This window comes from Gloeophyllum trabeum, assembly GCF_000344685.1.
Source record: "Gloeophyllum trabeum ATCC 11539 unplaced genomic scaffold GLOTRscaffold_00002, whole genome shotgun sequence".
NCBI classification, from domain to species: Eukaryota; Fungi; Basidiomycota; class Agaricomycetes; order Gloeophyllales; family Gloeophyllaceae; genus Gloeophyllum; species Gloeophyllum trabeum.
In genome coordinates this window covers 2,365,082-2,392,085 of record NW_006920411.1, presented here as the reverse complement: position 1 = coordinate 2,392,085, position 27,004 = coordinate 2,365,082, and the positions used below count along the sequence as shown (strand labels likewise).

The 27,004-nt window shown below is 54.9% G+C and overlaps 15 protein-coding genes across 15 annotated transcripts; 9 read left to right on the top strand and 6 right to left on the bottom strand.

The window, feature by feature from the left end:
- Nucleotides 1-97: 97 nt before the first annotated feature.
- GLOTRDRAFT_119630 (uncharacterized protein) lies at nt 98-924 on the top strand (the record flags this gene model as incomplete). Its single annotated transcript, XM_007864338.1, has 2 exons — nt 98-565; nt 662-924. Exons 1-2 carry the CDS (start codon nt 139-141, stop codon nt 922-924), a joined length of 690 nt encoding a protein of 229 aa, XP_007862529.1. The 5' UTR covers nt 98-138.
- On the bottom strand, nt 782-2,048 carry GLOTRDRAFT_109765 (riboflavin kinase). Its single transcript, XM_007864337.1, has 5 exons — nt 1,788-2,048; nt 1,549-1,736; nt 1,393-1,495; nt 931-1,333; nt 782-877 (listed from the first exon to the last, which is right to left on the bottom strand). The coding sequence occupies exons 1-4, from the start codon at nt 1,978-1,980 to the stop codon at nt 1,230-1,232; spliced, it is 588 nt and encodes a 195-aa protein (XP_007862528.1). The 5' UTR covers nt 1,981-2,048; the 3' UTR covers nt 782-877; nt 931-1,229.
- A 119-nt stretch (nt 2,049-2,167) lies between these two features.
- On the top strand, nt 2,168-3,264 carry GLOTRDRAFT_119628 (uncharacterized protein; the record flags this gene model as incomplete). The annotated part of the gene is made up of 4 exons (XM_007864336.1): nt 2,168-2,510; nt 2,573-2,728; nt 2,781-2,962; nt 3,017-3,264. 4 exons carry the CDS (start codon nt 2,168-2,170, stop codon nt 3,212-3,214), a joined length of 879 nt encoding a protein of 292 aa, XP_007862527.1. The 3' UTR covers nt 3,215-3,264.
- Nucleotides 3,265-3,423: 159 nt separating this feature from the next.
- Nucleotides 3,424-4,748, bottom strand: GLOTRDRAFT_119627 (uncharacterized protein; the record flags this gene model as incomplete). Its single annotated transcript, XM_007864335.1, has 4 exons — nt 3,424-3,763; nt 3,829-3,894; nt 3,950-4,050; nt 4,106-4,748. The coding sequence occupies 4 exons, from the start codon at nt 4,746-4,748 to the stop codon at nt 3,518-3,520; spliced, it is 1,056 nt and encodes a 351-aa protein (XP_007862526.1). The 3' UTR covers nt 3,424-3,517.
- Nucleotides 4,749-4,896: 148 nt separating this feature from the next.
- Nucleotides 4,897-5,981, top strand: GLOTRDRAFT_119626 (ARF/SAR protein). The gene is made up of 7 exons (XM_007864334.1): nt 4,897-5,040; nt 5,096-5,119; nt 5,170-5,197; nt 5,247-5,275; nt 5,327-5,379; nt 5,450-5,743; nt 5,800-5,981. Exons 1-7 carry the CDS (start codon nt 4,933-4,935, stop codon nt 5,825-5,827), a joined length of 564 nt encoding a protein of 187 aa, XP_007862525.1. The 5' UTR covers nt 4,897-4,932; the 3' UTR covers nt 5,828-5,981.
- Nucleotides 5,982-6,117: 136 nt separating this feature from the next.
- GLOTRDRAFT_119625 (WD40 repeat-like protein) lies at nt 6,118-7,900 on the bottom strand (the record flags this gene model as incomplete). The annotated part of the gene is given in 5 exon segments (XM_007864333.1): nt 6,118-6,736; nt 6,796-7,366; nt 7,419-7,515; nt 7,591-7,637; nt 7,657-7,900. The coding sequence occupies 5 exon segments, from the start codon at nt 7,697-7,699 to the stop codon at nt 6,118-6,120; spliced, it is 1,377 nt and encodes a 458-aa protein (XP_007862524.1). The 5' UTR covers nt 7,700-7,900.
- A 287-nt stretch (nt 7,901-8,187) lies between these two features.
- GLOTRDRAFT_109763 (Isocitrate/isopropylmalate dehydrogenase) lies at nt 8,188-10,020 on the top strand. Its single transcript, XM_007864332.1, has 10 exons — nt 8,188-8,351; nt 8,409-8,530; nt 8,597-8,641; nt 8,698-8,791; nt 8,851-8,919; nt 8,986-9,117; nt 9,172-9,323; nt 9,380-9,397; nt 9,453-9,581; nt 9,646-10,020. The coding sequence occupies exons 1-10, from the start codon at nt 8,217-8,219 to the stop codon at nt 9,869-9,871; spliced, it is 1,122 nt and encodes a 373-aa protein (XP_007862523.1). The 5' UTR covers nt 8,188-8,216; the 3' UTR covers nt 9,872-10,020.
- Nucleotides 10,021-10,306: 286 nt separating this feature from the next.
- On the top strand, nt 10,307-12,497 carry GLOTRDRAFT_136415 (uncharacterized protein). The gene has a single exon (XM_007864331.1). The coding sequence runs from the start codon at nt 10,375-10,377 to the stop codon at nt 12,241-12,243; it is 1,869 nt and encodes a 622-aa protein (XP_007862522.1). The 5' UTR covers nt 10,307-10,374; the 3' UTR covers nt 12,244-12,497.
- A 1,106-nt stretch (nt 12,498-13,603) lies between these two features.
- On the bottom strand, nt 13,604-14,014 carry GLOTRDRAFT_91129 (uncharacterized protein; the record flags this gene model as incomplete). Its single annotated transcript, XM_007864330.1, has 1 exon — nt 13,604-14,014. The coding sequence occupies one exon, from the start codon at nt 14,012-14,014 to the stop codon at nt 13,604-13,606; it is 411 nt and encodes a 136-aa protein (XP_007862521.1).
- Nucleotides 14,015-14,457: 443 nt separating this feature from the next.
- GLOTRDRAFT_55705 (uncharacterized protein) lies at nt 14,458-16,055 on the top strand (the record flags this gene model as incomplete). Its single annotated transcript, XM_007863714.1, has 3 exons — nt 14,458-14,495; nt 14,549-14,740; nt 14,797-16,055. 3 exons carry the CDS (start codon nt 14,458-14,460, stop codon nt 15,914-15,916), a joined length of 1,350 nt encoding a protein of 449 aa, XP_007861905.1. The 3' UTR covers nt 15,917-16,055.
- A 69-nt stretch (nt 16,056-16,124) lies between these two features.
- Nucleotides 16,125-18,447, top strand: GLOTRDRAFT_55702 (acetylornithine aminotransferase). Its single transcript, XM_007863713.1, has 5 exons — nt 16,125-16,428; nt 16,482-16,795; nt 16,963-17,574; nt 17,678-17,831; nt 17,917-18,447. Exons 1-5 carry the CDS (start codon nt 16,314-16,316, stop codon nt 18,300-18,302), a joined length of 1,581 nt encoding a protein of 526 aa, XP_007861904.1. The 5' UTR covers nt 16,125-16,313; the 3' UTR covers nt 18,303-18,447.
- A 526-nt stretch (nt 18,448-18,973) lies between these two features.
- Nucleotides 18,974-21,400, top strand: GLOTRDRAFT_114233 (tetrapyrrole biosynthesis, 5-aminolevulinic acid synthase). Its single transcript, XM_007864329.1, has 3 exons — nt 18,974-19,706; nt 19,758-20,193; nt 20,261-21,400. Exons 1-3 carry the CDS (start codon nt 19,006-19,008, stop codon nt 21,176-21,178), a joined length of 2,055 nt encoding a protein of 684 aa, XP_007862520.1. The 5' UTR covers nt 18,974-19,005; the 3' UTR covers nt 21,179-21,400.
- A 476-nt stretch (nt 21,401-21,876) lies between these two features.
- GLOTRDRAFT_34698 (uncharacterized protein) lies at nt 21,877-24,055 on the bottom strand (the record flags this gene model as incomplete). The annotated part of the gene is made up of 9 exons (XM_007863589.1): nt 21,877-22,461; nt 22,509-22,855; nt 22,915-23,041; nt 23,099-23,287; nt 23,344-23,437; nt 23,500-23,581; nt 23,633-23,699; nt 23,749-23,868; nt 23,918-24,055. 9 exons carry the CDS (start codon nt 24,053-24,055, stop codon nt 21,877-21,879), a joined length of 1,749 nt encoding a protein of 582 aa, XP_007861780.1.
- A 173-nt stretch (nt 24,056-24,228) lies between these two features.
- Nucleotides 24,229-25,158, top strand: GLOTRDRAFT_136411 (DUF788-domain-containing protein). The gene is made up of 4 exons (XM_007864328.1): nt 24,229-24,269; nt 24,323-24,604; nt 24,658-24,716; nt 24,770-25,158. The coding sequence occupies exons 1-4, from the start codon at nt 24,242-24,244 to the stop codon at nt 24,947-24,949; spliced, it is 549 nt and encodes a 182-aa protein (XP_007862519.1). The 5' UTR covers nt 24,229-24,241; the 3' UTR covers nt 24,950-25,158.
- Nucleotides 25,153-26,855, bottom strand: GLOTRDRAFT_136410 (acid protease; the record flags this gene model as incomplete). Its single annotated transcript, XM_007864327.1, has 8 exons — nt 25,153-25,199; nt 25,252-25,296; nt 25,354-25,494; nt 25,545-25,731; nt 25,794-26,063; nt 26,122-26,369; nt 26,425-26,624; nt 26,686-26,855. The coding sequence occupies 8 exons, from the start codon at nt 26,853-26,855 to the stop codon at nt 25,153-25,155; spliced, it is 1,308 nt and encodes a 435-aa protein (XP_007862518.1).
- Nucleotides 26,856-27,004: the final 149 nt, after the last annotated feature.

Here is a 27,004-nt window from a genome sequence, read left to right as displayed (position 1 = left end):
ACCGAAGGCGTATTTCTGCATTCGCTCTCGCCATCGTAGAGTGCGCCGAAGGTTGAAATATCTGAAGAGCGACCCCTGCAGCGATAGTACATGTACCTGGTGCTACCCCTCACACATCCAGCCACATCTTGAAACAGAATGCTCAAGGGTGCTTTGTCCAAACAGGCAAGGCTTGCGGCAGCATCCTGCAGACCATATAGCTCCAGCCTAAAGGGATGTCGCCCCGTCTCAAAATCAAATATTCACCGGGCGTCGAGTTCCTTGGCTACTACGCCCTCCTTGTCGGATACCAATTCGAGTCCTGCGGACACTGAAGCTAAACTTGAAGTGGGCCAATCATCGGGTACATCACAGTCCAGCGAAGCCATAGCGTCTTCCGGACGTGCAGCTCGACAACGGGGATCTGTAGACAATAGCTCTGTCATTCAGAAAGATGTCAAGAAGGCCGACAAGCGTTCAAACACTCTCATTGTCGAAGGTCAGACAGATCTTCCTCCCGAGGAGATTGCTGAACAGCTGCAAAGGCAGTTCAGCGCCTTCGGAGAGGTCTTGTCGCTCGACGTAGGTATGTGCTCCCCACCCCCCTCTGGAAGACAACCTCCAGCTCAATCTCAACGCGACCCCACAGTCATGACAGACACCCTCTGCTCTGCTCGTGTAGAGTTTGAGACACAACAGCCCACCACAGCGGCCGTCAATTATTTCAAGAAAAATCCACTAATAGTCGGCTTGTCGGAAATGGCCTTGCAATACAGCCCATGGATCAAGCGCTTGAAGCCAAGCCGTGGACTATACTTTAAACCTATGCCCGCTACTCGTGCGGAGTTGCACAAAGCCCTGAACAAATACTGGCCTTACATCAACAACGTAATCGCAGGTACGCGCGAGGAATTCATTACAGCTGGGACTATGCTGACCAAATGACTTCAGCGAAGAAGGATGACGAGCTTTTGCACGGATTGATCATTTTCAAGACTATAGAGACTGCAGAGAAGGCGCTGCGCGCTCTGCAAGGGAAGGAAGTGAACTCAAGGGCTGTTCTTCATCTTACATACGGAAAGAAGAAACTGAAGGATAGGCCGAACACGCCCATTCCTTCGAATAACGCAAAGTCTCGTCATCCGAGGTTAAGTCTCTGGAGCACTTAGCAGTCCAAGATATCAAGCCACCGGATCGCAAGCCGTCCTGAATCTGTATGTCTTAATTTATGTCTATCCTGGCTCTGTGCACTACGATTGGAAGAAAGGATCTGCTTGGAACTTCTCATACGCGGGGCGCGATAGTGAGTTCAATGCAACCTTCTTGTCAGTCTCAATGTCTTCTATAAGTGCCTCTGTGCAGGATAGCGAACGCATGACCCTTCATGCGTGTAGCGAGTGGTGACGAACGTACCTCTAGAAATATAATCTAATTCCGGTCGGATATAGCCAAGGACCAGCGCCTTCAAGTAATACCCGTAGAAATCCGAGGCGAAATCATGCATGATATGCACCTCCTGCAACGAAGGATCAGCAGCAAGATTAGAGACAGAATCGGATGAGCACGCACCGCTGTTAATCGCTCGTTCTTATAGAACGGATTCCACCCCAAGCTCATGACCATGGGCAGCACCTTCACATCCTCCTCCTTCAATTCCTTATCCGCATCTTTGGGAGGGTATACACGAGCATAGCCATAGTACACGCCCGTCTGGGTGACTTCACTCATGGCTGGTAGGGCTTCATCTGGGAGGTTGGCTATTGATGCATCGTGAGCCGGCTACAGAAACGGATACGAAGAGAGCTGACCGGTAGGACAACCTAGATCCTTTCCACCTCTCCCAAATCCATGCTGTACAGCGCCCTCTAGTTGAATTGGGAAAGGGGGCTCTGGTCCGGATTCTGGGCCGACGACCTGTGGCCGGTTTCGTCTCGAGGTCTCCGTGCGGACGGGAACAGCGGGTCTTTCTTGGACAGTTTCCGCAGCCATTGTCGTAGACATTCGTTATAGCACAAGATAAATATTAGAGTAGAGTTACAAGTCCGTTGAGAGAAACGAAGAGAGTCGCTGCAGCTGGGGAAGATAAGCCAGTCATCATGAGAGAGGCATCTATAAATAGCACTCGTCCGACTCTAACTCCGTTCAAGTCCACGCGCGTCCTGGAACCTTCCTGCGCTGCGCGGCCACAATGTCCTACAGCACCGCCGACTATTCGCAATCCTACGGCCACTATCCCTCACAAGCGTATCAGTACACCCCGGCCCAGTATCAGCCTCCGCAATACCAGCCGAGCGCGCAGGGACAGTATGGCGTATATTCACAGTACACACCACAGTTCGCACCAAGTTCGCCGTCCAAATTCAAGTCGTCGCCCCAACCGGACCCTTTGTCTCCACCAGACTTGAGTTCAATCTCGCCGAAAGTAGCATCCCAGGCGACTCAGAGGCTTATATCCACCCAACTGAAGAGCGCTGGCTTTGATGCGGCAGAATCCATTGCTTTGCAAAGACTCGAGGCAGAGGTGGTTGCTTGTACGTTCCAAGATGGCATCGCCACAACCGGAACTGCTGATACGGACTGCCGGCTGCTCCAGTTGTCTCTCGTATATATGAACAGGCGCATGAATACGCAAACCTGGCCAACAGGGCGAAACCCATTGCTAAAGACTTGTTACTCGCACAAGAGGAATGCGGCCTGGAGATCGCTAAGCTGAGGCAGATAGCCAGGAAGACCAAGAAGCGGAAATCCCGTACGTTCTCAAACGTCAAAATAAAACTTTGATTTATCGATCGCCCATTTAGAGGGAGAGGAAGGTTATGAACCAATCGCTCTGGAACCTGCACCCCCTCGGTCGCCATCGCCCGAACTGTTACCATCCGATGATGAGACCAACCCTGTACTGCTCGTCCCGGCCACACTCCGCACGCTTCCCTACGAGAACATGCCTCCTCTACCACCCAAACATACATACCTGAGAACACCCGTAAGCCGTCATCCCCTTGAAGCCATCCCTGAAACTAACTGCGGATATGGCCAGCCCTCTCCGCCCAAGAAGGCTGCTCCATCTTCGCTCGAGAAGAAACTGAAGAATGCGGGGTTGGTACAAGAGTCCCTGAAGAACCTGCTCCTGGCTACGGAAGATACCACAGGGCAGGAGGACGGAGAGCTATTGGGTCATATAGTAAACTGGGAAGCTCACATCTACCCAAGGAAGCGATGGAGAGTCGGTGTCTAGGCGCAGGCACCCTGTATTATCGATGAAATCCATTCGTATCAGAATCACCCCATCGTATCCTTGCCTTGCCTTGAGACTCATGTCTGCCATAGAAGTTTCGCTTAAATGGCCGTAGCGTCCCATCATCAATTCTTTCGCGATTATGGTCGATTCCTTGGGCTCGATCACAACAACGAAAGAACGTATGACATACGCGCGTCATACATCGTCGCCGGTCAATCAGCTACCTACACAATCCTGGCGCAGCTCTGGATGTAGAGAGAATACCCGTACGAACCACTAATGCTGCACTTTGCAACTCCATCATGAAGTCTCCTCTGCGTCCGAACTCTGCGGCATCAGAGCCTGTAGGATCGCCTGCGCTCTGACACGCCTAGTTTCGTTATTGGTTGGCAGAGGGTTGACATGCTCAACAGCTGCAGTTTGCCCGCTTTCGTCCGTTTTACTTGTTTTCAGGATGGACTTCAGTGGAGGTTTCTCGGCTGTTGGCTGCTGTGTGTCGGCTGCGGGGTCGGATGCCAGCTTCTCTTGACAAAGCTTCAGCAGGTTCTAGACAGGATAAAGCACAGGAAAGTGGGCTTCGGTATCCAGCTATTGACGGCGTGAACGCTTACCTCGCGAACACCCCCTTGCACTTTCGATAAGTATTTCGTTACCAGAGGAAGATATGCATCTGGTATCTATATCGGAAGAGATGCAGCTATCAGGTCTGGCAGTGGTTGCCTCACGACTCACCGATTCCTCAGACCACACATTTCGGATGAGCCAGTTCTGCCGAGCCTTATTGAATTTCCATGTCTCTGCTTCATGAAACTGGGACCATGCATAGGTCAAGGCTCAAGGGAAATTAGCCCGCATACTTTGGATTTTAATGCCCACAAAAGCACTCACCTTTGCAAGCTTGCTCGGTCAGAGTCTTGTCTTCTGAAGGGTCAGGATAACTGGGACTGTCCTTCAACCGCTTGCGCTTCTTCGCCTTTGGTTTCGAGGCCTTGTCTTCATCTATTGTAACTTCCTTATCGGACTTCTTGCGTTTCTTCTTCTTCTCTGCCGGGGGCTCCACGTCGTCCTCGGTGGACTTGCTTTTTGTCTTAGATTTCTTTGAACTCTTCGGCTCGTTTTCGTCATTGTCCATACTAGACCCGTCATTCATTTCTTGTAGCTCATCATCAGCAACCTTCTTCTTATGCTTCCTCTTCTTGACGTTAGTCTCCGTTTGAGAGACGGCTACCGCGTCCGTGGCAGAATCTCCTTTCTCTGCTGGCTCCGGTACATCTTCATGCTTTCGTCTCTTCGTTTTCGTCTCCTCTCTACCGCCATCGCAGACAGACAGACCTTCCTCTAGCTTTCGTCTTTTCTTCTCCTTTTTCCTGTCCTCTTTCTCCGCTTCACCCTCTGCCTCTTGCGCTCGCCTTTTCTTCCCCGCCTTCTTCTCCTTCCGCTTCAGCTCCTCGGGAGTCTTGCTCTCCTTGCGCGCCTTCTTCGATGCTTTGTCGGATTTCCCAGCGGTCCCTTCGGCAATATCGACAGCCATGCCCTGAGTAGCCCAGCCGTAACGGGTCTCGTATGCAGCAGAGTTATACGCGCGCAATAAATAGATCGGCCCGCGAAGGCTAGTACGGCAACGGCCGGATCGACCAGCACGCATTGCCAGTCCTATTTAGTAGAGTGCAATGTCAGGTCGCTGAGCATCCTCGCTTTCACTCGCACACGACACCATGGGCCTATCAATATCGACGCTATTCCAATCAATATCCTCGCTAGTAGGCTGGAGTAAGGGGCAGGATGTACGGATACTAATGCTCGGTCTGGATTCGGCTGGCAAGGTACGAAGCCGGGATTGCGGGGTATTACCGTCCGGACTGACTGGGGCTATTGCAGACAACAATTCTGTACAGGTTACAGGTGAGTATGAAACTATCGGGTATTTCGCAAGTTTAACACAGGAAACGCAGATCGGTGAAGTTGTATCGACGATACCAAGTACGTTGCGCTTTCATATGCTGAAACGCGTCATCTGACTCGAGGGCAGCGATCGGATTCAACGTCGAGACAGTCACAGTATGCCTATACGCATGCAGATTCATTGTAGACGTCTGACGATGTCCGCAGTATAAAAACATCAAATTCCAAGTATGGGATCTGGGCGGGCAGTCCTCCATTCGGTACGTCTTTCCATCTCTGATACCGCACCTGGTTCCGCCACCCTGTTCCTTACCACGATCTCAACCCCAGTCCATACTGGCGCTGTTACTTCCCCAACACATCTGCCATCATATACGTGATTGACTCTTCCGACCATGCACGGATACCCACGTCCCGCTCGGAGCTTCTCACCATGCTCTCGGAAGAAGAGCTGAACGGCGTGCCGCTGCTCGTATTCTGCAACAAGCAGGACGTACCAGGCGCGATGAAGCCGGAGGAGATTAGTGAGCAGCTCGGGCTTGCGGGTCAGGAGAAGGGACGGGCATGGAGTGTGAGGGGTAGTTGTGCGACGAAAGGAGAGGGTCTTGAGGAGGGATTGGACTGGTATGCAATATTCTCTTTGCATAATTGCAGCGGTCACTCATCTCCCTGTAACACAGGTTGGTCAATGCAATACAGAAAAAGTAGAAGATCCCACGTCATGAAACCTCCCCTCCTCTTAGGCCGGCACCCCCTCATCTTGCATATTACACACGTCACCTGGACCTGCATTCACGCTGTTATCTATACCGCTACATAATCTGTAATTGTCACGTTTGGTTAGTTCTCAAGTGGTTGACTTGGATCATCTCAGGCGTGCTTCATCGTCCACGAAAGTTCAATCAATGTCTATTTTGAGTACAGGTATATGGCGTTCAGGTATCTAATTACATTGCATTATCCAGATTATAACTTCCCTTGTTGAATCACGGGCTTCGCTATCGCTGGGCCCAACTCCAGTCCCACTTCCCCTCCTCCGGATCATCCACGCAATTCCTCCAGACCTCGGCATCCGGCCTCCACACCCTGACCGTGCCGTCATCCGCACAAGTTGCTAGCGTCGCATCTGCAGCCCAGTCTAGCGCACCGACACTCCCAGTCTGCGCGCCTCTCAGTTCTACGCCAGCCGCATCTGGCCCGGGCCCGCTCTCTCTAGCATCCGCATGCCGAGCAGCCCCGGACACGTCAAACAGGAACGCGTGCCCGTCGGTACTGGTGCCCCCACATGCGACCCACCGCCCGCACGGGCTCGCGCTCGCCCCGACGTAGAAGTCGTTCGTCCGCATACTGGGGTGCTCGTATGCCCAGCCCTTCTTCGTGCGCCCCGCCCCGCACGAGAGCGGCGCGAGCGAGGGCAGGGTGTAGGTGTGGATCTTCGAGTCGATGCCCAGCGCGAAGATGAGCCCGGCGGTGGGCCCGCTCCCGGCCGTGAGGGAGACGATCCCCCGGGGACGCGAGGACGTGAAGGTTGTGGGGTCGGAGGGTGAGTCGAAAGTCCCGCAGATTTCGTACCCTTTTTTGGACGATAGGCAGCGCATATCCCAGTGGCGGAGAATCCTGCAACGAGCCCCAGCAAGAGTCAGGTTTGTTGCGTTATACTTGTAATGTGTACGCACCCATCAAACGACCCACTGCTGACGAACCCGTAGGGGTCCACCTCTGGGTAAAGTATGTTGGTGACGCTCCTCACGCCTGACTGCTGGGCTGAGCTCTTGCCCTTCCTCTTCCCGGTCTCCTTCAGACTCGAGCCTCCATGGGCGGTCATAATCTCCATGACCGGTTTCAGGAAGGACCCACTTTCCCCCGGTAAATATATCTTTTGCTTCGTCCTCGCTGAGATACGCAGATCCCAAATACATATCCTTCCGTCCCGCCCGCCTGTGCTCAGCACCTGCTCTTGCCGGGGGTCCCAGGCGTTGCATTTGACTGTCCCGGAGTGTTTTTGGAGTGTATAAAGTGTTTTGCAGGTGGCCACGTCGCTGATGCGCGTGACGTGGTCTCCTGCGGAGGTTGCGAGCAGGGTGTCGCTTGGGGACCAACTCAGAGCGAAGACGCCGTTGTGGTGCGGCTGGAGGGTGGCGCGCTGGGGCTCGTATTCCCAGTCTTGCCGTTTAGATGTGTCGAAGATGTATACTGTACCTTGTTCGGTTGCTACGGCAAGATGTGGGGCGCCACCTCGTTTCGCCGCTGAAAGCAGGTATTGAGTGGCGGAGGGGGAGTGGAGGTGAGACTTACTCACCGTGCGAGTATTGACACGCGTAAGGAGGGGTAAGGTCACATTCAGGGAGAATGGACAAGCATTTGTACGTATCCGATTTATGCGAAGACACAAAGGACTGTAGGACGGGTCGTGTGCTGACTGCTCCGGATATTAGCTGATGAGATACCTCGTCAACAGTACCGCGACGCACTGGTATGTCTGCTTGATGGACACCGTGTGTCACCCATGGCTCGCTCCCTTGCAATTCCAAACACACTTCTAGTCAGCCGTCGATACCGAGCAGGTGTTTCATCATCCATATCAACATCGCTGTCCACGTCCGTCTCGACTTCCCACTCGTCATCTTCTTCGACTTTCACTTCCACCTTTGTTCGTTTCCTTGCATTTTCATCCCCCTCTGGACACGGTCTCTTTCGTCTATCGCGTTCTGGAGCAGGCGTCGGCAGACAGAATATCGACGCTAGCGTCCTTGACGGCTTTAGCGGTGTGTAGGTCGGAGATGGGTCCGGAGAGGCATTGGTGCGGTTGCCGAGAGCACGTCGGGGTGAAGAATCTGGGCTGGGTAGCATGTTAAGATAGATGGGGCTTGCTAATGTCAATGAGAAACGCGAGTCGTGAGGGAAGGAGACACGGAACAAAATACTGTGACAGGCCTGTTATACGTGACGCGAGCGCGTTCAATCAATCAACGCGACAGCGCGTCCGGATCACGTGTGCCAAAGTCGCGCATCGGCACGCGTCGGCCGACCTCTATCGTCTGAAATTTCCAAATCCTTCGTCTCCAGTCGCCATTCTTCGTCGGGTATTTGGGACAAAATGATGCAGCGATTACCTCTGAGGTCGCTGCGAGCGCCGCCGTCAAGAGCGTTAGCGACGTCGGCCAGCCCAACGCGGCAGTCACTGAAAATTGGGCTGATCCCCGGAGACGGGATCGGCGTCGAAGTGATTCCTGTGCGTTCCTGGTTAATCCGCCCCATTTCTGTGCATGTGCTGAATTATTATCTTTAGGCTGCAAAGGCAGCCATTGTAGCCCTGGGCTCAGACATCCCCAAGCCCGACTTCGTAGACCTTGATGCTGGGTTCGAGTGCTTCACCCGGACTGGAGTTGCTTTGCCCGAGGAGACTGTTCGGTACGTGGATTGTGGCTCAGGTATTCCATCTATGGTTGCTTAGGACTTTCTACGTCACTCCAATAGGGTTCTCGAGGAAGAATGTGATTGCGCCATCTTCGGTGCTGTTAGGTATATCTTCACGCGTGTTCCTTGCGACCCTTCCACAAGCTGACCTCCATTACCAGCTCTCCAACTCGGAGGGTAGTTGGGTACTCGTCCCCCATCGTCGGCCTCCGCAAAAGACTGGATCTCTACGCTAACGTTAGGCCGGTCACGTCTGTGAGTCTAATTGGTGCACGGAATACCCGTGCCAAGCTCAGCGGACCTCACTAGGAAAGGTCGCAGCAGATCCTAACGAGAAGCCTGACGTCGATCTCGTAGTCGTGCGGGAGAACACCGAATGTCTCGTGAGTAAACGTCAACCATCCGTTAGTTCACCAGCCCTCTGAAGGGTGCGGATGTGTCTCTCGCAGTATGTCAAGCAAGAGGAGCTCAAGCACACAGAAAATGGCAAGGAAGCCAGGGCTACGAGGCTCATTACCGAGCGGGCGTCAAGACGGATAGGTCAGATGGCCTTTGACATCGCACTCGGTCGCCCTCGCAAGGTGCTTACCCCGCATGATACGCTTTTGGGTGAAGACTGACACTCTCGAATGTAGCATCTTACAGTTATCCACAAATCCAATGTCCTCTCAGTGACAGATGGTCTCTTCAGGGAGACCGTTCGTGAAGTGCCCACTCTGCCTGAGGTCAATGGGAAGTACAATGATGTCCAGGTGGCGGAGCAGATAGTTGACAGCGCTGTATACCGGTATATCTGATTTCATCCCCGCACCATAGACGTTACTGATAAATAGGTCTTGTCAGGTTGTTCCGTGAACCTCAGTATGTTCATGTACAGACTTTGTTGACAAGTATAAGCTAATCCAGTTTCTCATAGGATATACGATGTTATGGTCGCGCCCAACCTGTATGGCGATATCCTGTCAGACGCGGCCGCCGCTCTCGTAGGCTCGCTAGGACTCGTGCCATCCGTCAACGCAGGAGACAAATTCATCATGGGCGAGCCGTGAGTCTTCTATGTTCCCCCCACTCACCTGTCATCTCGGCTAACTGTGTGCGATCTGTCGAAGTGTGCACGGCTCGGCTCCCGACATCCTCGGCCTCGACATCGCGAATCCGCTGGCGTCCATCCGGTCGGCTGCGCTGATGCTGCGGTTCCTCGGATACGTCAAGGGCGCCGACAGGATAGACAGGGCAGTGGACGAGGTGATCAGGGAGGGGACAGTTCTTACGCCTGATTTGGGCGGGAAGGGGAAGACTTCGGAGGTTGTGGAGGCCGTCTTGAAGAAGATATGATGTGATCAGCTGTCTGTTATGGAAAGTATAATGCACATGGTGTAACCAGGTTATTGACGATCAAGGTATTGGATACTGATGTGAATCTATATCGGCCGTGCGATATACATTGGTGCTGTGTCAGAGGCGACACTTCGCGCAGAAATGGGTGCAGATGGTGTTTCGGATAGTTGAGGGGCCTCCATGCCTGCTGTCAATGTGTCATGTGGTGGTGAATCACGCAGAACGGGGTGACTTCTCGACGTCGGTCTTGTTTCAAAAATCCGGAGCAATTCCTTGTTCAATCCACAGAGCGCAACATTGTCTGCTACTGCCAACGACTCACGAGTGCTCACCTTGACGCCACCGTCGTTTCATTGAGGTAGCCACGTGGGAAGAGTGATCGATACCCTTGTTCGGGTCGTCACTGTCCTCGCCTTCATCCTGCTTTATATACCCCGTACTGCTGCAACACCCCCACCGCATATCTGCCCAGCGAGCCACTCTCAGCGTCCCCCGACATCATGCCTGTACCACTCGCCCCGGCCATAAACAAGGCGAACACCCCTGACGGCGCCGCCAACTCAGCGTCTACACAAAAACAGAAGGAGAAGGAGAAAGAGAAGCAGCGGCAGCCGTCACAGGAAGGACCAAAGCCTCCCAAGAAAGAGGCTCCTGCTCAGAAGTACCCGCCGAGCCTATCCAAACAACCCCCGCAGCAGCAGCAGCCGTCACGCGCAAAGAAGGCATACCGCCGCTCTAGCAAACCCATTATCAGCTGGCTGCAGAAGAAATGGGCCGGTCGGCCCAGGACAACATCGGACACCGGGCACAGGAGGGACGGGAAGGGACGTGGCGGCGCGGCCAGAGACGGCAGCTTGAAGCGGATCCCATCGACGCCCTCCCTGCCTACAAATAGGAATAGCACGGGCACGCGGTACGAGTACAGGGGGGACGCCACGAGGCTGAACACCATCTCCCTGAACGGAGACGAGGACTTCCGCGTGCCCCGTGCCGAGAGCGACGACGAGGATGAGCGGTCGACGCGCCGCTCGTCCATCGCGGGGAACTCGCTGTGGTCCCCTTCAAGCCCCGTCGAGGCGGACGAAGACGCCTCGGTCCGCCCCATCCCTCCCAGTGGCCCACCCTCGCCCTCTCCGTCCCGGTCGTCCTCGTCATACCTGTCCGACCCACGCACGTTCAGGAGCATGGCTGCAAGTACCAAGCCTACTACTCTCTTAAGCGTTGATCTAACGACGAATGGTATGGCCCATATCGCACAGCCGCCCACCCCCATCTCTCAACATGCACGAATTGCGCCACATCGCCGAGCATCGTCCGCTGGCACAACTGGTGGCGGGTCGGTCACGTTCTCAGTTATGCCGCTGAATGGCGGGCAATCGCCATCGACCCCTTCAAGCTTGCTCAATGCTGCTAATTTGGCAGCCATGTCAAGAAGTAATACGATGCCCGTGTCGATACAAGCTCCGCTACATACGACCCACCATCCGCGTGATAACCCGCGACCGTCATCGCCTCCCCAGGACGATGCATCAGTGTTAACCCTTGCGTCGTCCGCCTTCGGTATGCCCAATGCTCGTATCGGCGTCAATGCCCTCGTTGCGGCAGGTCGTACGGGCTCGACGATCGGGGCCGGCGAAGACTCGGTCTCCCGTTTCGAAGTCGGCACCGTGGACAGCTTCAGCCACTTCGTGGGTGACGACCTGGACCGCGACGTCGATGCCAGCGTGCGCGCACTGAGGCCGCGAAGCTCCAGGAGGGGCAGCTGGGAGAGCGAGGCCAGCGAGTGGAGTGCACGCGTCGGGACTGGTCCTGGGTCTATGTTGCGCGACAGAAGCTTCAGGACCTCGTATAGTGTGCGGACCGGAGCGTTGGTCAGCGGGGAGAACGATGGGGAGGAAGAGACGATTGATGAGGATGTGGACGATGAGGTGGAGGAGGGAGAGACGCCGGAGTCCAGTGCCAGGGCCGGCACGTCTGTTGCGGATGATGTGACGGCCGATTCAGCGACTGAGGAGCATTTGTACCAGCCGATGGACGGGGACAAGGGGAAGGAGAAGGAGGAGACAGTTGCGGAATCGGATGGTTCGACGCCCCAGCATGAGGCGAAGGAGATCACCCCTTCTCCGTCGTTGTCACCTGCACAGGGCCAGGAGCCGGAGACAACACCGAAAGGCGAAGACAAGAAGGATTACTTCGAAGCTGCAGACGCGACAAGTGCGACCCAGCACCTCCAGATACCTGGACAGACCCCACCTAAGGTGGCGACTCCGCGGTCGGGCGTATATGACGACGCTCATAGCGTCGCGCCGTCGGAGAATACCACCGACGTCTGGGTGTCTGCGCCGTCTACACCGCTGACTCTCGCATAGTCTCCACTACACATGCTTCTGACTCTTACGCTGGTCCGTAGTGAGTCCTACTTTCGGTGGCGTATGGTCGCATACTTATGTTATCATTGTTATAACCGTAGATCTCTTACTCTTCTTATGCCCTCGGACATCTTCGTGTTCTTCTGATAATGATTTATCTTAGCAGCTTCGTAACTTTTCTCTAGGCATCTACTTGAATTTTGTATGCTGCAGTGTACGTATATGCCAGCGCGGGATTACTATGGCTCTGAGATATTGATAATTACATCCTTGGATGTGACTGAGATGAATGACTTCGTTGATAATGACGGTCAGAGCACTTGTAAGGGCGAAGGCGCCATTTCATGCGACGTCGACAACCAGAGCGCGCCTTCCGCTCAAGGGATTCTCCAGGAACAGACAAATCCTACCCGTCCACTCGTCAAAGGTCAGATCCAATACACGATCTCCGGGGCGCACAGGAACTCGCAGGGGACTGCTTCGCAGAAGCCCGACAATGTTCAGGGCGTGCCAGTGCTCTGGCAGTGTTTCGTCCTTATGCGAATGATCGGGCAGGGCGGCAACGTCTATAGTGATTTCGTCGTCTGCTTCGAGCGGTGCCCTAGGATCTATCCACAGCAGCACTCGACGGCCTAGCGCCGCCGCCGACACCAATGGTCGTGCCCCGTCCGCTTCGGTGCCTGGCAGAGCAAATCTTCGGACCGCCCAGGCCACGGTGTCGGGGGCCAAAGAAGGATCGAACGTATGCAGCATACGGCCATTGAAAACATATACAGGGTGTGTCTTGGGTCCGTCAGGTCCCGGCGGCTCGGACCAGGCCACTGGACTTATCTGGTGTTGGAATTTGGTATGAATGCGATCTATGAAAAGGTTCTCGATAAACCGTCCGCCGACCCAGTCTGATACGGTCTCCGTATCGCAGTCCTCCCGGAGGGGAGGGATCACCCATAGCCAAGCAGTGATTGACGTCACTGCCAATAGGTGATTCCTATCGACGACCCTGATGACGGAGCCTCTCAGCTAGGAAGGTCATAGTCAGCGAACGCAGGTAGGGGAATTGGAGTATACTTGCAAAAGGAAACGGCGCATTGCAACCTATGGGCGTGACGGTGCCGCTCTGAGGATGCGGAGGAATGAGACGTATCTGAAGTCGGAGTGGAGGATGTGAATCGCCGCCCTCGTGGACAGCAAGGACGAGGATATCCCCGTTAGCTGTCGCATACGCAATTCGCGCTCCACCAGAACTGAAGGTTACTACATGTCGCAAGGAGACATCCTGAAGGTCGATATTGTAAACAGAAACGCTATGGCATGAAGGAAATCAGCGGTGGATAAATAAGCGGAAGCAAGGGAGTTTATCTTACTCATAATCGCGACCGACCAGAATCTGAAGTCGGCCATCAGGTGCATGGAAGACGTGGTGTTTGATTGGTCTGGGCTCTTGACGAGGACGGCCGTCTGACGGACCGCGTCCGAAAGGTGAATCACCACCGCGCGGTGGGGCCGCCGAATCTACTCTGAACAGTGTAGGCGATCCGTCATTGCCAATCATCAGGACGAAAGCACCTCCTGGCAGGAGGACCATGCGTTCGGCATTGGAACCGTCGTCGACGTTGCCGTCTACGGTTGTAACCGATGCAATTGTGGATCTGAGGGCACTCCAAAAATTGAGTGTCCCTGAGGCTGACACAGCAAGTCTCTTCAACTTGTTCGCCGTCATGTTGGGGACATCCAGTAGTGCGAGCGGCACCGGGATTTCAGACTTGGCCATGGCATTCTTTAATGCTCGCAATGAACCCAGATGTCCCTTGGTCAGGTCATAAAAATCCCGACATGTCTGCAAAGTAGAAATGAGACGATAGCTTCTCCAAGACTCTCTTCCTACCATGCAGACATTGACCAAGTCTAAAGGCTCGACATGTCTAAGTACATGCAGCCACAGCTCGGCTGGGAGACTCTTCGAATTGAACGTGTCACGACACACCACATGCAAAACATCTCATTAGATCAAGAGTACCATCCTATTTTAGCACGTTACCTGCATCATCCAATCCTGTGCTATATTGCGTCCCTCAGCGCGCAAGAGCAAGACGATACTCAGGTTCAGCTGTGTGGCGCTTGAAGGTGTGGCGTCTCACAGCTTCGAACTCCGCCCGGAGAAATCCGACCACAACCTTGGGACGCCGTTCACATTCCTTCAATAATACAACCGCCATGTACAACGGCATCGGTCTCACTACACCCCGTGGCAGGTGCGTACAAAAACCAGCATTCGATAGAGCTATGTACTGACCTGCCTGTCCAGTGGTACAAATGGTTACGTTCAACGTAACTTGTCGTACCTCCGCTCACATGAGACCGCGGCCGAACGCGCTGGCGCTTGGGATGTAGCGCCCCCGAAACACCGTGAGCCTGACCAGGAGATTTTGGAACACGAGCGGAAGAGAAAGGTGGAAGTGAAATGCTTGGAACTACAGCTTGAGTTGGAGGACCAAGGGTGCGTCCGGATTGGTTATTTTGAAGATGACGTCCCTATTGAACACTCTTCTGTAGATTGGAAGAAGCTCAGATTGAAGAGCAAGTTAATGCATTGAGGGAGAAGCTCCTTGCCAACCTCTCGTCTCTCGCACCCACCGCTAAAAGCCTGAAGTCCTCGGACACTCATGGCATTGCCGCTGCCAAAAAGGAAGAACTGAACAAAATGGCGCGTGCCTTGGGCACAAGACCAGATTACACCGAAGGAGAAGCCTTTGACCGGGAGAAGCAAGAGGAGCTGAAGATGAAGCGGCTGGCTGAGAGGGAAGAAAGAGAGAGAAAGAGGGAAGAAGAGAGAGCTAGGTACCAGGCGCAGAAGGAGAAATGGGAGGCTGAGAAGAAAGAGAGGGATCGATTGAGGAGACGGGAGGAAGATAGGCTCAGGAAAGAAAGAGAGGAAAACGAGAAGAGAAGGGCGACCATGCCTCCACCTCCACCGCCATACAGGGACAGAGATGGCGGAAGAGGAAAGGATTATCGGGACAGACGAAGCAGGAGTCCTCCTCGCCGGGCTATGCCTCCCCCACCTCCCCGTGACCGTGGTTATGGACGACGAGGACGATCCATGTCCCGATCCGCTTCCCGCTCTCCCTCCCGCTCGCGTTCTCCGCGTTCTCCTCCTCGCCCTCCTCCCCGCCGACGGTACGATTCTCGTTCCCCTGAACGTGACGGACCTCCTCCCCCGGCCGCAAGATATCGCCGGTCCGGCTCTCCCGTTCCTCCCTCTCGTGGTTACTCCAGGTCACCCTCTCCCCATCCACCTCGCGGCGCCCGTGGTCGGGGGCGAGACGTTTCAGTGTCGCCGCCTCCCCGAGATCGCTATAGGTCACCACCTCCACATATGCGCAGGAGATCACCGTCTCCTCGCGACGATTCACGGTCTCCTCCCCCACGCAGGAGGTCTCCGCCCCGTCGCTCTCCTCCCCGGCGTGATCGGCGACCGTCACCCAGCCGGACCCCGTCGAGGTCGCCTCCACCTCGCCAGCGCCGGAGGTTCGAGTCGAGGTCTCCTCCGAGGAATAAGGATGACAGCGACCGGGAGATGCGCTCTCCCTCACCTCCGCGTCGTGGTCGGTCTCGTTCTGCTTCGTCTGGTTCTTCCATGTCCGTCAGTTCCAGGTCGAGCAGCCGGGAGTGAGATGCATGAGATTGTCTTCCGGTAACCTTCTTCCAAAAGATTGTATCTACGAGCTCAGTGCTCAGTGCTCCTGTGCATTTGCCGTGCTATGTAATTGTATGAATTGATACCTGAAGGTATTGCCTGGGTTTGATGACTGGAATAGCTGCCGCCGGCTAAATCGCAGGCGCTAAAATGACTTGCTATGAATGAACATCACCCAAAAGCAGTGGTTTTGAGTCAAAATTGCTACAGAGCATCCAGCTGTGGTCGACGCTGCTCTGCTTTTCATGTACTCTATATAACTCACAGCTAATAAGAAGCGTCCCATTCAGTGATCCCCCTCTTCCCTGTCCTAGTGCTTTCAAATCCTCTCGCCTCTCACTCTGCTGCTAGGCCTTTGTTGGATATCTCAGACATGATACGGAACAGCCTAGCTACTGCACGATTCGGACGGCTACCTACGATATTCTCACAAAAGCCCGTGGCACTGGGTAGCTTGCGATGCAACGCCAGTGGCGTAAAACCGAGCAGTGAGTATAGCAGCTTAAGCTTCCCATCAGCTCACGTCCTAACTCCTTCACAGCATACCAGACTCGTAGGACTCTAACTTCCATCCGCTCTCTCTCATCGACGCCCGCATCCTCGTCCAATCGTTCTCCGAACACGTCCTACCTCGAGGCGACGCATACGCCTTCATTAGAAACGGCGTGCGATGAGACCAAGGAGCTCCTGGCGCTCGGAGAGAGGTATCTACTGCCTGTCTATGCTAGGCCCCCGTTCGTGATGAGCCACGGGGAGGGGAGCTGGGTGTGGGATCTCGAGGGGAGGAAGTACCTGGATTTCTGTGCGGGGATCGCTGTGAATGCGTTGGGGCATGGAGACGAGGGCATGGCCGAGGTATGTATCTGCACTTTTCAATCATACCCCTTCTCCGTTTTTCCTCCCTGCGTGACGTGCGCAGGCCAAGTGGGTGTGTAAGGTAGCCGCTGGGGGTCGCATGCCATGCTGGGAGACAGAAATACGAAGTCTTGTTAGCCTAACAGTTGAGCTGAGCGACGCTGCAGGTTCTCAGGACGCAAGCACCCAAACTCCTGCACTCCTCAAACGTATACCACAACCCTTGGGCCCCTCGACTCGCGGAGCTCCTCGTCGAGCTCACGCGACGCGAAGGCGGACTCGGCTGGCCCACAGGGTCGCTCGCGCCCCCCTCCGGCACGTCCAACCAAGAATGCGGCCCGGGCGAGCTCTCGGCCGACACCGCCGCGCCGCCCGCGTCCGCGAAGGTGTTCTTCAGCAACTCGGGGACGGAGGCGAACGAGGGCGCGCTGAAGATCGCGCGCAAGCTTGCGAAGGAGCGCTTCCCCGCGCAGGCGGAGACGAAGACGCGCATCGTGTGCTTCCAGAACGCGTTCCACGGGCGCACGATGGGCGCGCTGAGCGTGACGCCGAACAGCAAGTACCAGGCGCCGTTCCGCCCGCTGATCCCGGGCGTGAAGGTTGGGCGCGTGAACGACGTGGACGAGGTGGGGATGGTGGTTGACGAGGATGTGTGTGCGGTGATCGTGGAGCCGATTCAAGGAGAGGGCGGGGTGAATGCGGCGCGGCAGGAGTGGCTAAGGGAGTTGAGGAAGAGGTGCGATGAGGTCGGCGCGACGCTGATTTTTGATGAGGTACAGGTGAGTTGGCGGTGTCTTCGGCGCGACTTGCTCGAATCTGTGTGATACGAGTTATCTCATCTCCGTCTCGTGCTTTGAGTGCGGTGCTGACACGGATCGTTAGTGCGGACTGTATAGGACTGGCAGTTTATGGGCGCATTCGACGTTCCCGGTGGATTGTCACCCGGACATTGTTACGATGGCCAAACCACTTGCGGGCGGGTACCCCATAGGTGCAGTGCTGATGAGGGATAGTGTTGCGCAGACAATGACGCCCGGTACGTGTCTGATCAAGCTGTGCTAGAACTAGCGCGTCTACTAACTCGATGCATCACTGGCTTCATTATAATCTCAAATGCACAGGAACACACGGAACGACATTTGGTGGATCACCGCTGGCCTGTGCGTTAGGCCATCACGTCCTTTCTCGCGTCTCCGCCCGGCCGTTCGTGTCGCATATCACCGACATTTCGACTTACCTGCTCTCGCGCCTTGAACGTCTGTCCGGGTGGTTCCCAGACCTTCTGGAGCCTTCCGTCCGGGGACGAGGACTCATCCTAGGCTTGGGATTCAAGAACGGGGAGGATGCGGGGAAGGTGGTCGGGCTTGCTCGCGAGAGAGGCTTACTGGTGCTGACTGCGGGGAAGGATGCCGTCAGACTGGTGCCGAGCTTGAACGTGGGGAAGGAGGAGGTTGATTTTGCGGTGGATGTGCTGGAGAGCTGCCTGAGCTTGGTAGCGAGGAAGTAGGATGTGAAAAGGTATATTTGGATGGATCGTAGTGATCGTACGACGTAGACTTGATATCAAATTGTATAGATGGTTACAAGTTTCCAGACCTTTCCTTGATGGATGGTAACCCCAAGTGCTACCTATGTTCTATCTTGAGTGTAGTTGTAGTGGACGGCAACTCCAAGCAAAGGAGAGTATGATGTGGGTCTGATATCATGTCCCACCTGGAAATGCCGGGTATAGAGAGAGACCGAATACAGAGTCGCAGACGTTTATCCACCGACGACGGAAACACACCACGGGAAAGGCAGTAACGTGAGGACCGTGACGCCTGGACCAAGCCCCTGACTGCTCGGCGTGCGGCCGCTTGAATCTGCCCGACCAGTGCATTTCCATCCTGGCAAGAGATGAACGGCGCGCAAGCCCCGGTGTAATGCGATATGACAGCCCACAGTCCGTGTAGCAGACGGCAGAGAAAGAAGGGAAAGAGAACTGCGAGAGCTGACGGCAGAGGCAGTCACGATGGATGAACGAAGGGCCGATTAACGCAGACGAGTTGCACTCAGTCGGTCACACGCGACGTGACAAGAGCGCCTAATGAGCGGGCCAATCACCGCGTGGATATTTGCCGGCGAATCGCGGACGCACACCGGTCGTAAAATTACTATAAGAGGCCATCTCATTTCATTGCACCTTCGCTACGCCCCCCGATCCCCCCACCATGGACCGTCTCTCGTCCCTCAGCCGCTTCAAAGGCATGTGCCCCTACCTGGGCCGCACAAAGCAGTCCACCCTCCGCTCCCTGTGCACCGCGACGTCGCCAAAGTACCCTACGCTTAACAAGCTCACCGAGAAGGCGACCCAGTGCCCGGTGCTCGGCCCCGTCCTCTCCGTGCGCTCCAAGCAAGTCGTAGCAGGCTACGCCTCCCTTGCCGGCACCGCTGATGTCAAGAAAATACACGAACAGAAGGGAGTTCATCTCCCCGACAACGCTGCCAGCGCCGACATTAGTATGTGCCCGCACGCGTCCGCCGCCGCTAGGGCTGCGCGCATGGCGGAGGACCTCGCTGCTGCCAAACGCAAGGCCGCTGCGAAGGCTGCCCATGCTGGTCAGGCCAAGGGTGACGCTACCGCAGCGGCTGCGGCTGCTGCTGGCTGCCCCTTCCATGCTGCTGCCGCCGAGGCCAGCAAGGCACCCAAGAAACAGGCCAAGCCTGGCCTCTTCGATTACGAGAAGTTCTACAACGAGGAGATTGAGAAGAAGCATAAAGACGCTTCTTACCGCTACTTCAACAATATCAATCGCCTTGCTAAGAAGTTCCCCATCGCTCATACCAGCGACCCGAAGGACGAAGTCGAAGTATGGTGCGCCAATGACTATCTAGGCATGGGGAACAACCCCGTGGTTATAGAGACTATGCAGTAAGTGCTAGTACCTGCTAGGAAAGGCGAGTTTCTCATTGACCCTTGCAGTCGCACCCTCGACAAGTACGGCCATGGTGCTGGAGGCACTCGTAACATAGCAGGAAACGGTGCCTGGCATCTCGGTTTGGAAGCTGAGCTAGCAGCCTTGCACCGCAAACCCGCCGCCTTGGTCTTCTCTTCCTGCTACGTCGCCAATGACGCTACACTGGCGACCCTCGGTTCCAAACTTCCCAACTGCGTATTCTTCTCGGACTCCATGAACCACGCGTCCATGATCCAGGGCATCCGTCACTCCGGCGCCAGGAAAGTTATCTTCAAGCACAACGACCTGCAGGACTTGGAGGCGAAGCTCGCTTCGTTCCCCAAAGACACGCCCAAGATCATCGCGTTCGAGAGTGTGTACTCGATGTGCGGGTCCGTCGGGCCCATTAAGGAGATCTGCGACCTGGCCGACAAGTATGGCGCATTGACGTTCTTGGATGAGGTTCGTATCTTCTCTTCCGCACCTCTATCATGTTTATTTCTATTCTTACACCCTCCGCCTTCTCTAGGTTCATGCCGTCGGTTTGTACGGACCCCGCGGCGCCGGTGTTGCTGAGCACCTCGACTTCCAGGCGCATCTCGCTGCCGGCCAGTCCCCCGCTCCCATCCCTGGCACCGTCATGGACCGCATCGACATTATCACCGGCACTCTGGGCAAGGCGTACGGCGCCGTCGGCGGGTACATCGCCGGCTCAACCGAGTTCGTCGACATGATCCGCTCGTACGCGCCCGGTTTCATCTTCACGACCTCGCTTCCCCCCGTTACCGTCGCCGGCGCGCACGCGAGTGTGCGGTACCAGATGGAGTGGATGGGCGACCGGAAGCTTCTTGGTTTGAACGTCCGCGCGTTGAAGAAGCGCTTCGCGGAGAGGGATATCCCCGTTGTACCTGGTCCCAGTCACATCACACCCGTCCTCGTCGGTGACGCTGCGCTTGCGAAGGACGCGTCGGACTACCTCCTCGCGAAACATGATATTTACGTGCAGGCCATCAACTACCCGACGGTGGCTCGCGGCGAGGAGCGTCTCCGCGTCACGATCACGCCGAGACACACGCAGGAGCAAATGGAGAAGCTCGTCGACGCTGTTGATGATACTTTCAACACGCTCGGGATCAAACGCTTGCAAGACTGGAAGGCTCTCGGCGGGCGCGCCGGCGTCGGCCTGCCGGACGACCAGGTCAAGCCCATCAAGGACATCTGGAACGACGAGCAACTCGGCCTGTTGGACGGGAGCGCGCCAAAGCAGCTCAGGGCCGGCGAAAAGCACTACGTCGACCAGCGCGCGGTCATGGTTACCCGTAGCCGATTCGAGAAGCTCCTGGGCAAGGTGGAGGAGGCGCCGAAGTTGAGGGCTGGTGCCCCGCTGGGCCTGGTGGACGCCCGGGCGACGGCTGCTGCTGCGACAGTCGTCGCCGCTGCGGCGTGATACTAACAGGCTTGACTGCGAGCGTATATTTTTGGTTCTTTCGCTCTTGCCGTTTCCTTCGTATGTCGTCGTCGAAATTCTTGCAATATCTCGTGTTCCTAGTGGTTTTCGCAAAACTTCAGGGCATTGTAGGCTATTGGCAACTGAATGTTATTGGAGATGTTGTTCGAGTACGTGTTGCTTGTGTACTGTCAAATACAAATTGGGAAGAGGTTGGCAGTGTGAGATCTACTTCTACAGATGGAGTCTGCAAGATGAGGCCACGACCTCAGGGACCTGCTTCAGCACTGGGTTGTAGCCTCGTGGATCGACGGGTGCCGACCCTCGGTGGTGGCCCCTTGGCAGCGTCGGACTTCCTCGACCTACCCTTCTGCTTTTGACCGCCGCTCTTGCTTGATGTGTCCATAAGGTTTGTTCCAGGAGCGGTCAATGCGGTATCGGGTGGGGTTTGAGATTCTGCTCGCGCACGATCATCGGAAGACGTCGTAGCAACGTCGGCACCCTGGGCGTGGCTTGGGGTAGCTGCGGGTTCAGCTGTCTCCACATCACCCGCTGGGTGGGCGTTTCCCTTCTTCCGTGGCCTACCTCGAGGTTTTGGAAGTGTTTTTGTTTTTCCTTTGTCCTTACTACTGCTGGCGGTGACAGGCGGAGATTCTTCTGCTGTAGTTCTTGAGTATATGGACATGAACACTCATGCGTTAGGACGTACCGGGCTGGTTCGGGAGATCCTGAGCTTGTTCGCTATCGGTAGTATCTGGGGGAACCGCTTTCTTCTTGCTTGATCTGCTTCTCTTTGGAGTTGGCGCGTCAGCATCGGGAGCCGGAGCAGCGCTCTTGCGGGTCCTCTTCTTTCTTGAAGAGCTGTTCGCGGTTGTATTTGTCTCCATTGGCGCCGGTGGCGAGCTAGAATCGCCCCCGGGTGCTTCGTCTTCCTTAGGAGGTACTTCAGCAGGAGTATCGCGCCCAGCAGGCTTAGCCGCCGCCTTTCTCGGCCGAGGTCGGGATCGGGGCGTGGCCTGAGACGAGGTCGTAGCCGTGGCTTGAGCACCTTGATTGTCGACACTCGAACCTGCACCATCATTTTGGCCGAAATCTTGCATCCTTATTTGTAGGCTCTGCCAGGTTTGGGAGGATGAAGCCTGAGATTGAACAGCAGGGCCTGGCGCAGGCGCGTCCGGCGTCCCAGAGCTGTTCGTTGCAACAGCCGGCGTTGTCGTAGTGGAGGTGGAGGCCTCTTTCTCCCTTTGCTTGCCCTTGTGAAGCTTCTCGTACCTCGACCGACACTAAAGGGCGAGGTCAGCGGGAGCATATATGCAACGCAAGGCATCACCTGTTTGTCCGTTCTCCCAGTCCCCAAAGACTCGCTAACTTCCTTCCATTTCTCTCCCAATCTCCCAACGACTTCGATGAGTGCTCGATCCTCCTCTTCGCTCCACTTACCCTTGATAACTTTAGGATTCAACCGCTCGTTCCACCGATCCCGGCACTGCTCATTACTTCTGCCCGGAACGCACGTCGCAACCTCCAGCCACGCATGACCATATGCCTCTACGGCGCGGCGCAGACGATTGTCCTCTTCCTCGGTCCACGGCCCTCGTGCGAGCTCCGGATCCAATGTCCGGTGATATCGGTTCTGGCACTGTTGTGCAGTAGCATCTTCGGAGACGAAACGCGCAACTGCGTACATATGAATACGTTAGAAGGGTTTCGCAGCTGAAAAGGGCGGGGAGACGCACCCAACAGCCAATTCTCAAGTCCATATATCTTCACTGCTTCGAGGAGCCGATCGTCCGCTTCGGCAGTCCAGACGTGTGTCCTGCGAGGCACGGCAGTTCGCATACAGTCGATGGGCGTGCGATTAGTCTAGAGAACCGGGCGTCAGGCCGGGTCGAAGAGCATAGAAGAAGAATATGAGAATACACCGAGCTGCTCCGCTACTTTGACCCAGTTGACCCGCCCATCCGGATAATTTGCGGCTAGAGCTTTGACTTGAGCGACTTCAGTATCTGACCAAGGTCCATGGTTGATTTCGGGATGGCGATCCCCAAGCCAGCGGATCTCGCATTCTTTCGCCGATCGCTGGACATAGGAGGATATCGAAGATGATACCTTACAATAGTATACGCTGTTAAGATCTGAAGGTGAATATAGTCTACCAGGAATACCTTGGAGGCGACTCGTTCCCAGTCGATGCCCTCCTTGTTGAGTTCAAAGTAGCTTTGCGGCTGTTGATTAAGACTGGTGAGCGCATTTTGACCGCTGCATCAAAGGTGCTTTATGATAAGCGTAAAATATACGTGCGTAAGATAGACAACGCGAACCGTCTTTGCGCCTCGTAGGCGTGCATACGGTAATTCTCCGTCCGGACAGCTTCTGCCAGAGCATCCAGTTCTTTCGCCTTCACTAACAAGGTATTTATAAAAGCAATGACAGGTATAATGCGTAGCAACTCACTGGGATGGATGGTCGTGAGCTCTAAGTACCTCTGTCTCCTGGTCGCATCATCCCGAAAGGGTGACTCCTGTAAAATCATTTGCTTGGGATTGGGGGCAAGAAGCACCACGTCATACCTTTGATAGAAAGTCACCATGAGCGATTGGGCCGGAAGGCTTCACGGAGCCCGGGACTAGGACGAAGCCGCCGACATCCAAATCCGCTTCATCGTCCTGCTCCTCCCATTCGGCAGAGGTCTGGACAGAAACGCATAAGTAGAACGTATGTATACAGGAGTAAACATACCAGCAGTTTATCGACTGTGGCTAGTTCAGACTCTAGTCGCTCTGTATAAACTTTCAGGGCGTACTGGTGATCTTTATTAGCCTGGAGGGTTTTCTGTGCGATATCCTTGACAGGGTTGGCGACACGGGCCGAGCTCATGGCGTTATAACTTGGCTACAGGAGGTAAAGGGTGTTCGTCTGTTGAAGAAAGATACGAGCTGGATTTTGACATGGACGTTAGGAGAAAGTGCGACGCGCTCCCGACGCGCTCATTATTGGCGTCGGCATCACGTGAAGGCGCTTTCCCTTCCACCTCCAGCTGGAGGTGCTCAGGCTAACGACCCTATGGCGAACGCCTCCGCTAAAAAGATTGGTGAGTCGATAATACAAAGTACGGATGGTTGCTTATACCTTGATGTCTCGCAGCGGCACAAAATGAGACAGCTATCAAGAACATACAGCTGGGCATGCTCATTGCCTCTCTGCTATCTATCCTACTCCGACTGCTATTACGGAGGAATACATTGACGCTATCCTTCCGTACCCTGTTGAGCTCGTCAACATACCTGATAACCTTCTTCCTTTCTCGCTTCCTGACAAGGGTGGGGACTCCCCGACGGAGTGCTTCTGGCGAACTGCTGTCACCAGGGGATGACCTGAATCAAGCTGGCATGACGGAATGGTGCTTCGATGTTCTTTATATTACATGTACGCCATTCTATCTGAGCCTTTGCTGCTGGTAACCTCATCGTATACCAAAGGGGCATGCCAGGTTGGCAGTGCTGCTTTGGGAGACTGGGTGTGGTGGTTATACTCCGTCGTCAGTGACTCCACGACTGTTCATCATCGCCCCTCTTAACCGTCTCGAACTAGATTCCGTTATATGCTGGGTACAAGGGATATAACTTGGTCTCTCCATTCCTCCTCGGAAGACCGGCGGCGGCCGGCGCGGACGACGTCCCCCCGGTTGGGCCCACAAGTAAACGACAGGAGAAGCTTCGCAAGAGAAACGAACGAGGAGACCCGAGGGTCAAGACTCAACAGAGAAAGTAATGATCCGACGTGCCACGCGGAATACGTATTATTTTCACCGGGTATCATTGTCCTTATATCTACAATCGTCTAGTACATCCACTGAGTACTGCTGCTCTATAACACTAATTGAGGTTAACCACAGCGAAGACGTTCCATGCGCCGACATGTGGAAGCCCTCGATCGACCAAAGTATACTTAAGCATGAGAAGGTCATTCAACCCTCACGCAAGTGCGGCGAAGCCGACTTGGTTGTTCCCCATGTCGAATGCTATCGAGCGACGATTGAGATATGTACCCCCAGAACCATATGAGCAACTTACAGGTGTAGACATTTTGGAGGAAAACATCTCCCGCAACCCAAAATGCTGCAAGAAGGTAGCATCAGAGTTCTTCTCAAAGCTCAAGTAACTTAAGAGACTCACATCCAAGATCACTGGCCACCATCCCGCCCACACAATCCGCAGAACCTGCGGATACTTGACCGAGGTTGAACGTATCCGCACTGATAGGAAACGCTGTGCTGCCGAAAGTCAAGCTCACAGAAGGAATGGAGGCGCAAGGAACTGTATTCAAGAAATTAATTATCAACATACCATGTAAAAGGCTGGCATACCTGTGAAGAAGCCGGCTCCGACTGTACTAGTTGCGTCCGCGGAACCAGGGATGGCGGCGTAAAACTGGGCGACGTTAGCTGTATTACCGAGGACCAGAGATGTGCCAGTGTCGATGATGGCGGATACACCTGTCACAGTTGCCTGGCCGTTCACATTCACCGCGGCTAGGTCAACTTGCCAATATCCCTACATGGATCACAATCTTACAAATTAGTCATTGTGTCATGAAGTCGCGTAACCTAACGCACCTGCTGCGTGACCGGCACCTGCGTCAACGTGCCAGCGAACTGCGTGCCGTCAACGCCACCGATGGTCAGCTCCCCTCCGGTGCTGGTTAAGCTGAAACCGAATACAGGAGAAGTCGTCTGTCCCTGGTTAATCAAAGTCTGGAATACCGGGCTCTGGTCGAAGGCCGAGATTGATTGAAACGCCATGCCCATTAGCCCATCTGCGGGGAACTGGCTGACCTCGAAACTGGAGGAATATTGATTTGCAGCTCCTACCGCCTGCCCGGTTGCCTGAACGAGGTGGCCTCGTGAGTCTGCAGCATGAACATGGCAGATGAGCGACACTGACTGTCAAGCCACTGATGGTCACCGTGTCCACGAAGACCTCGCCTGTCACCGAAGACCCGTCTCCGAAGGCCAGACTAAAGGTTTGCCCTTGGTCGACCGCAGTTGAACTGCTTGCAGTGTTATACAGCGTATGACCGGCACAGGTGCTGTCGCAGTTCGCCCCGGGGAGAAAGAGGTCGCTGCTACCTACAGAATTATTAGAATATATCGATTGCTGAGCAACGGCTCTCCTGCCTGTGTCAAAATCGACTAGCAAATATTTCGTAAGCGGTCATATCACGAAGGGGCGGCCCACCAGACTTACCCGTGTAAGTTACTGGAGGCGTACCGACAGATATTGCTCCACTCCATACCGCGCCGGACTGGAAATTACTCAAAGGCACATTCCCTTCTGCACGCTTCAAGCGGTGACCACCGAATAGATGCCTAAAGAAGCTCCCAACTGAAAGGGGATGAGGGTGACCAGTGTTCTTCTGGAAATTTGAGAAGCCATGTTGATATTTACTACGGCAGAGCAAACATGAGTGTGACCATACAGGCAAAAGTATTGAATAGAGCGGCATACTTGACTACGTTACCAAGGTGTTGTCTTAGCGCTGGGATATTGGCAACACCGGAGTTGCTGAATAGCACATTGCGGTTCAGGGCGATTTTTGTTACATTATTTGAAGGTATAGCTGCCGCCGATGCCAGCACAGGTAGCAGAACGAGTCCGAAGAGGATGCCTGGAACCATAGTGACCAGCACTCGCCACGAACGGTGAGAGAGAGGAGTGATGTGGAGAAAGGTCACTTTATCGTCCCGGTGACCCTTTATAAAAGGAAGCACATCCCAGATGCAAGGACAGCATCATGCGCCAACTGTTGCTTAGCGTAGCTGTCCAG